This window comes from Theobroma cacao, chromosome 6 (genome assembly GCF_053813885.1).
Source record: "Theobroma cacao isolate CCN51 chromosome 6, ASM5381388v1, whole genome shotgun sequence".
NCBI classification, from domain to species: Eukaryota; Viridiplantae; Streptophyta; class Magnoliopsida; order Malvales; family Malvaceae; genus Theobroma; species Theobroma cacao.
In genome coordinates, this window is record NC_142644.1 from 2692036 (window position 1) to 2700038 (window position 8003).

The window sequence follows — 8003 nt, forward strand, 5'->3', positions numbered from 1 at the left end:
AAGCAATGCGGGGAATTCACCAGCACAAGGCACGGGTTCATTAGACAGGGAGCTCAATAAGATTAATACCTATTATATTGACAAACAGGAAGATTATGTCATCAGATTTCGGGTAATATTATCAGATCTCCCCCTCAGCAGAATAAATCGAAACTTTCTAAAAAAGACTTAATATTAAATTATTAGGTTGCCTATTGGTTTCAATATTCTGTTATAGTATATTTCCATGTATGCCTGTATTCGCTTTTCTTCCTTCAAGGACATTGTGATTCTGTGCTTTCTTGAGGTAGATAACCCTGCAATCAGCTCAGTGGTCATTGTCAGATTATTCCAGAGCTCAGGGTCGCAAGACATCAAGTATATTATCATATCCGAACCAAACAGGAACAAGTTATAAATTCAAGCTTTCACTTTACAAAGTTTATTAAGGGATAAAAATACTGAGTTTTTATTTTAGTAGGAATTCAACTAAAAGTTGATGTTTATTTGTTTTTCAGTTGTATTATAATATTTGAATTCTATTCCTAATTTCAATTGGATTTTTTTTTTTAACTTTTTCCAGTTGTATTATAACACTTTAAATATATTCCTAATTTGAATTGGACTTATGATGTCAAACAATATAAAAACTTAATTTCTATTCATTTAAGTGTAACTTAAAAAAGAGCACAACATACCCCGCAGAAAGCCAGGTAATTCTCTTTTCTATATCTTTTGTGGTTTTTCATAATATTTTACTTTTGCATATTGTTTCATTAATAAAAAAGTTCATATTTTTAGACTATTGATCTAAGAAAACATGGAGAATGCTGAAGCAGATTGGAAAAATCTTCCAACACTTTGTTTCTTTTTGATTCTTGACAAATTAAAAGCTTCTGGTACGCTGGTTCAATTTGGTGCAGTTTGCAAGAATTGGTATTCAGTTTTTAATGATTTTCTTGACTCAAGAAGGCGATCAGCGCTTAATCTAGTTCCCATGCTGGTGATTCCAACCAAAAAGAGCAACAAAAATCGAAAATTATACAGTTTACAAGCCAAAGCAAAAATTTGCAACATTGAGTTACCAAAATCTTATGGTACGAGATTTTGTGGTTCTTGTTATGATTGGTTGGCCATGGTGGATGAGAATATGATTATAACTCTCTTAAACCCTTTTAAGGATGGAATCACAATTGATCTTCCTAAAATTGAAGTTGTCAAGACATCGAGCTACCAATACGACATTCAGAAGGTTATCTTATCAGTTGACCCATTATCGTATCCAGATAATTATGTGGTGGTTGTTATTCATGGCACGCATTACAGATTAGCTTTCTACAAATCTGGGCAAAGAGATTGGATATATCTGGATAAGGATTTCACTCTTTTCACCGATATTATTTTTTATAGAAGTTTAGTTTATGCTATTGGAAATTGGAATATGATAGTTTCTTTTGATGTTAATGATAGTAGTCTCGATGACACTTTGAAACCACCAAAGTTGAAGACACTTGTGCCTGCAGACAAATGGTATCAAAATTTAGATAACTATTCATATAAAGCATATCTTGTTGAGTCATCAAAGGGAAATTTATTCTCTATAAAAAGAGATTTGGATTTTGACAAGGATGATAATTATTTGACTAAGAATTTCAAAATTTTCAAGTTGATTTTGGATGATCAAAGTGGTGAATTGTTAGAGCAAAAGGAGGTGAAGAACATAGACGGAGATGTAGTGTTTGTGGGAGATAACAGAACCTTAGCCATCTCAATTTTAGATTTTCCTGAAGCAGAACAGCCGAATTCTATATATTTCATAGATGATTTGTTCGATATGTATGCATATCAGCCATATGGTCCTCGAGATGTTGGTATTTTCCATATAAAAGATGAAACTCTTGCAGAACATTATCAATTCAAACCTTCACATAAAAATCTACCTCCTTATACTTGGATTTTACCACCAATTAATTTTAAATTAAAGTCAGTTTAAATTTGTTTTAGTTTGGGTATTTGAAGCTCTCTGAAGTCATGTAATATTTTAATTTTATATATAAAATTTGGCTTTTCTTTTAAATTTTCCTCAATTATCATTATACTATTACACTAGGATCAAAAGTAAAAATAAAAATAAATTATTCGGTAGCATAATAAAAAATGAAAATCGGAAAAATTCAAATAAAGCCTCCCTTACTTCCTTCTTTCCCTTCACGGCCACTGTCCATTCCACCCCGGGCGGCCGTCCTCCACCTAAGCCACCATTCCAATCTCTAAATCCCAATTTTGGCCTCCAAAACCCCAACGTTCTGCAATTCATCTTAGCCCTAACAACCCAAATCCAACCACAACAGGTACTCTAATCCAAGCAGCTGCCACAGTCAGCCTTAGAAACAGAGAGACACCACACTGCCTCTGGCGTAGTCCCGAAGAAGGTTCGGGAAAGAGCCGACCAGGCCGTGAAGCAGGCGTGGCGCGAGCTTATTGCGCCCAGAAAGAGTGTTACGGCTTGGAAAGTTTCTCAGGCAGCGCCCCACCGGCAGTCCCGGTGGCGCTCCAAGCTGATTCTTGGAGCTCGTTGGGATTGGATATGCACCGGACTCCGTCTCTTCAAAAGGCTATAAGCATTGAGGAAGGGTAATTAGACAAATGAAATGATATGTTTGTATATAAGCATGTTTTGTTGCGATTTAGTGGTTAGTATGGATATTGAAATCCTTGAGGTAGGCTAAGGAGGAACTGGATGCCAATTTTTGGAAGAACCCAAAGTGAAAATGTTAAAATTATTTGGAGAATGAAATGCATGGTTTTACTTTTATATAAGAATATTTATGTTAGGAATGTTATAATGTTTTAGAATTTTAGTCAACTTTTAATTTTTAAAAAGAATTTAATTTACTTTAATAGCTAGTAACAAGCAATTACAGAAAAGCAAGTAGCAAAAGCAACAACTAAACAGAGCCTTAAGGGAAGAGTAGGTTTATTATTTAATTTAAATTTTTTTATTTTTTGACTTTTGAGAGTTAAAGATATCTATTTCAGCAAAAATATGGAGTTATATGGAATTATAAACTTTGATGAGCAGGGAATGAGCAGGGCGTATCTCTCTAGCCACATTGAAAACAGCTTTTCACTTGTAGCAGACAAAATTGAAAATTTCTACCCTGCTGCAATTGGAGACCAAATTATTGTTTGAAACATAATGATTATTTCCTTCAATCCCTTTTTTTTTTTTTCTAATTTCTTCCTTTCTACTCTTTATATTGTTTACGTAAATGCGTCTATTCAATGTTTTGTGGGAGGATGGAAAATTACTACGTTGTATGAGTTAGACATGGCAATATGTGGTAATGAGGGTGTTAAGACGTTTAAAATGCTGGGGCTTGGCCCTTTGCTCCATCATCCGCTTGTCTTGCGGTACTTCCTACTAAACTCTGATTATATGGAAGTGTTTAAAGTAACAAGTGAGGGTCTAATTGCTCACTTCATGAATATATGGACTGTCATGAAAATCAAAAAATTATTATTGATGAATTTTGGATTTTGTTGCTGACAAGCAAGCTTTCATGTGCAAGGAAAAGCTTGGCATGCATATTTGAAGCTTGACGTATGTATTGCATATCTTCCTACTAACTTTTAGTAGGAAAAGTCTCATGCACTGATAGAACCAATGCCTTTAGAGCTGCATAAAACTTTTTCAGAAAGCATGGCTTATTTTGATTTTAGATTTGTTTTACAGGGATGTATCATGATTTTGTCCCAAATCAGTGAACACTGCTCATAAATTACCACCTCTGATATCTAATCTGTTGGTTCAAAGGCACATTGTTGATTATTATGACCTGGCAAAACTTCATTAGTATAGTATAAATTATTTATAACTCTTAGGCCTTAACAGTAAAGGAGTTGGCCTTTTAGTGGTCGTGGAGCTGATATATTGCTTCGCGGACTGTGCCAGTACTTATTATTATTGCCCTTCTGCTATTTTTTGAGTGGATGCAACGAGCTGAGACTGTGTTATGCTACATGAAGTATGCTTGTTACTTGGCATAGTGGAGTGGATACAGAATTTTGCTGCATTTTGTTCCACTGATATCAGTAACATCTTTCTGTCCTCTGAGGGATTAGGGATGAAAACTGGCAGGTCTGAGTTAAAAACAAGGTCAAACTGTATGCAAAATACAATAGGTAGGCTTTCCTATGCAGAGAAAGAAAACAAAGTATTTGATAGGACATACAAGCAACCCGAAGTTTGTCACATGATTGATGGTGCAGAAGTTTCTGCGGAGACATTGGGCAATAAGAACAGAAAACAATCATCTAGAGTTGATGAACAGAAAGATGTGGCCTTGGTTATTGAGTCAATCAGGCGAGATGAGTTCCATCTGGATCCAAATCTGTCAGATATGGAGAGCAGAATGTTAAATAAGCAGCATGCTTGCATCGGGAGAGCACTCCATTTTCTTTCTAAGGAGTTATGCTCTCAGGACTCACATTTTCTTCTGGAGCTTGTAAGTTTGCTTTTTGCTTTTTTTTTTTTTTTATTTGTGTGCAGTAGGTCTGTGCATGCTGTAAAATGTTGCTTAAATTAAATAAGTTTTGGACTCACAATTTGTTATGAAACTTAATTTCTAAATTACAAAAAAGACTAGTGGGAAACTCCTTTTCCATAGTAGCTTGGAAATATGTTAGAGGACAAATTTATATTCAGATATTTTATCTTAGGTATCTGTATTCTTGAAGGTCATTTTTAATATTTAGGCAGTTGGTTTTTTGCCACATGTGGACCCACTGGAGCAGCATCGTATTTTTGTGCATGTCAGTCCAATATTTTTAATATTTAAGTTTGTAGGTTATCCTTAAAAAAATATTTATAACACATTGGTATTTTTTGTTTATGGTGTGATGTTTAGTGTATTGGTCAATGCAGTGTTTGGTATGCTTAATTTAGGTATTCCTCTATCCCACAATAACTGTCCTCTTTGAAAGAGCTTTAGGAAGCAGTATAACACATAGTAGTAATTATAGTTGACAGCTTTATCTCTCAAAAGTAAAGTAGTTTTTTGGTATTCTTTTTCCTCTTGTTTGTAAAAATTATTAAAGGGTGTTGTTGGAAGTTAGATAATGAGCCTTTGACTTTTGATTGTGGAGAATATATTTGGGACATCCAAAAAATAGTGATGAGGACCCTTATTATGGGATAGAGGAGTATTAAATTTTTCTGAACTGCTGCTACTAAATGGTGAAGTGTTAACTGCATCTGATTGAGCGTCGTGTTGCTTTAGGTTGAAAATGCTGATGATAATGTCTATTCTGAAACTGTGGAACCAACTCTAACATCTATTCTTCAAGAGCCGGGTATAATTCTTTTCAATAACGAACAAGGCTTTTCTGCTCAGAACATCAGAGCTCTTTGTGATTCTGGAAGCTCGACCAAAAAAGTATCTGTTGGATGTGTAGGAAAGAAAGGCATTGGCTTCAAATCTGTGTTTCAGGTATGCTGAAAGCAACAGTTTCATCCATATATATTTCAGTTTTTTAATTTATATTCTCTCTCACTGATTTGCTCTGTTCAAGCAATGTCGTCTGTTACCATGTTTTCATGTCTTGAGTAGAAGATATCTGAAAGTGTACGAATAAGACTTAAATGGTCCATTGAGTGACAGTTGGGAGAAGAGGTTAGATAATTAAACAAGACAAATATTGTGGCTCCTATCCTTTTGTTCAAGTTAATATTTAGCAGCTAGCTTCCTTGAACTGGAAAATATTATACTAATTTTAATTAAGCTTGTCCATTTTCTCTTTCATATCAAAAAGTAGAATGGAATTTTCTTGACTGCCAAAACATCATTTATTCTACTTTTGAGAATCCAAAAATGGTCACTAGATTGTTAGTCAATGGTTATGGACAGAGTGATTTTCTTCCTGCATTAAGGTTGAATATACCATTTCCTGCACTGTTTGCTGCAAGAATCTCAATTGAAAGGTACTTACTGGGTGTATTCTGTTAATGACTGGTTTCTATGGGCTTAGTTTTTTGGGCATTTTGCAGGTTACAGATGCTCCTGAGATTCATTCCAATGGGTTTCCTGTCAAGTTTGATATAAGTGATGGTTGGGTAGGTTTTGTTTTGCCAACTCTAGTTCCTTCTTGTAATGTTGACTCTTTTGAAATGCTGTTGAGTGGAGACAATAATCAACTGGATAATAAATGTTGGATCACATGCTTTGTATCAGTAACATCTAAAGGAAATGATAAGATCAATATTATTTCCATGTTTTCAGATTTTCATCCTTCCGTATGACTCTTTCTCCACAGGCTCCAGTGTATGGTGTTTTGGAACATGCTCAATAATTCTTTTATTGTTATTAGAAAAGAAATTTTGGCAAATGGTATTATAAAGGTTCCATGTGGGATAGATAACAAGATATGGTTTGTAGCATCCCAAAAGTAGCAGGCTGATATTATTCATCTTGATGTGCAAACAACAAAAATTTCTATAGCATTTACACTGGAGAAGTCTGAGCGTGGATGTTACAGACAATTTCTGGACCAACAACCTATATTTGTTTTTCTTCCTTCAAGGACATAGTGATTCTGTTCTTCCTTCACCTGGAGAGGAAGTTGATGTAGATAGCCCCTCGAATCAGTGGTTATTGTCAGAGTATTCCAGTTTGTTTCTTTTCCCGTGAATTGAGAAGTTCAATTTATTTCTCTTTTTATCGCATCACATATTCTCTCTCCTCACATTTTTAATTTGGAATTTTTCCTGGTGTCTTTTATTTATCTTGGAAGCAATCTTTATTCCCTGATAAGAGAATACAATCAACCCAAACAGCTAATTGTAAACTTGAGTGTCATTATATATTATAGCTTTATCTACTTCATATTTGCAGTTCCTCACTACTTTTTCTTTGACACCTCTATGCGTGCAGGATATTAAGATTTCAACAATATGTCAAATGATCTGATTTTTTGGTATAATACTTACTGATTGGGGGTAAGTTTTGGAATTTTAATTTAATCAGGCTTTGTGGAAAAGCTTAGCTGTGGATATGACTGTGCATAGAGGGAGAGAGGGAGAGGGAGGAGCAGAAGCTTTATCAACTTTGTAGTTGCATTATTTTTTTATTCCGAACACTTGCACATGCAGTCTTAGATAGTAGAAGAGAGAGAGAGAGAGGGAGAGAGAGAGAGAGACTGCGATACATATTTGCATTGACACTGGCAAATAATTTTGATCTACATAGACAATGGACAAGTTACAGACTCAGATCTGACACTTGCACTGGATTCCTAGTTTAGTTTCCTATCTTTTTAATTTTAGGTGGTACATGTTTGAGGGATCAGTTGCATTTTTATCTCTCTTGAGTACTTATTTCTTTCCTGAATGTTATCTGCATGAGGCTGGACGTTGAGGGTTTTTCTTTTAATCTCACTGTAATATGAGGTGCATTTCATGGACTTTTATTTTATGCATAGGTTCTGCAAAGAATGCTCTTCTTTGGCAAGTCAACAGCTTAGAAGAAGAAGAAAATGAAGTCAATTCTTCTTTGTCTCCTTTTATTAGATTTCTAAACGTTGCTGTGAGTCTACTGTGCTTAGTTGGTTGAAATAAGTTGTTATTTACCTAAGTGCTAAATTGCAGCAGAATCTAGTAAATGCTCCTTGAATCCTTTCGATATCTTCTTTTGAGCACTTGGTAACTTGAAGAGCATGAGCATATGAGATAAGATTGTTTACTTTCAATAGTGTATTAAAGCATAATCCTGTTTTTACCTTCTTCGGGGAAAAATGTTTTTCAGTACAGTTGAGGCATTAGTGCTAAGTTGGAGCAGAATTTAGTAAAGGTTCCTTTGACCCCTTCAGTTGAGGCACCTTTATTGAGACACCCACCTTGAGTGCCTCGGGTGTGCACCTTGAAAGGTAGTAGGCACAAAAAGGCTCAAGCGGTAAGGGTGGGATGGGGTTGGTAGAATCTTAGATTTGAGCTGTAATAGTCTTCCTTGTACCAGAAAAAGTAAAAA

General features: G+C 35.0%; 2 protein-coding genes across 6 annotated transcripts; both read left to right on the plus strand.

Annotated features, from left to right (window-relative positions):
• The first annotated feature begins 799 nt into the window (after positions 1–799).
• On the plus strand, positions 800–2617 carry LOC148761982 (putative F-box protein At5g55150). Its single transcript, XM_088807313.1, has 2 exons — positions 800–1850; positions 2331–2617. The coding sequence occupies exons 1-2, from the start codon at positions 800–802 to the stop codon at positions 2615–2617; spliced, it is 1338 nt and encodes a 445-aa protein (XP_088663439.1).
• LOC18595293 (protein NO VEIN-like) lies at positions 2137–8003 on the plus strand. 5 transcript variants are annotated; one of them, XM_088807423.1, is made up of 4 exons: positions 2137–4487; positions 5262–5471; positions 6029–6094; positions 6261–8003. In XM_088807423.1, exons 1-4 carry the CDS (start codon positions 3996–3998, stop codon positions 6375–6377), a joined length of 885 nt encoding a protein of 294 aa, XP_088663549.1. In that variant the 5' UTR covers positions 2137–3995; the 3' UTR covers positions 6378–8003. The 5 variants fall into 5 exon arrangements, with proteins under 5 accessions (XP_088663549.1, XP_088663551.1, XP_088663550.1 ...); XM_088807425.1 differs by having other exon boundaries at positions 6295–8003; XM_088807424.1 differs by having other exon boundaries at positions 6562–8003.

Coding starts and splice junctions, on each gene's coding strand:
- LOC18595293 (XM_088807422.1), top strand. CDS start 3,996: ATGCTACATGAAGTATGCTTGTTACTTGGCATAGTGGAGTGGATACAG. Junction 4,488..5,261: donor CACATTTTCTTCTGGAGCTT/GTAAGTTTGCTT, acceptor GTGTTGCTTTAG/GTTGAAAATGCTGATGATAA. Junction 5,472..6,028: donor GCTTCAAATCTGTGTTTCAG/GTATGCTGAAAG, acceptor GGCATTTTGCAG/GTTACAGATGCTCCTGAGAT.
- LOC148761982 (XM_088807313.1), top strand. CDS start 800: ATGGAGAATGCTGAAGCAGATTGGAAAAATCTTCCAACACTTTGTTTC. Junction 1,851..2,330: donor ATATGGTCCTCGAGATGTTG/GTATTTTCCATA, acceptor CAACCACAACAG/GTACTCTAATCCAAGCAGCT.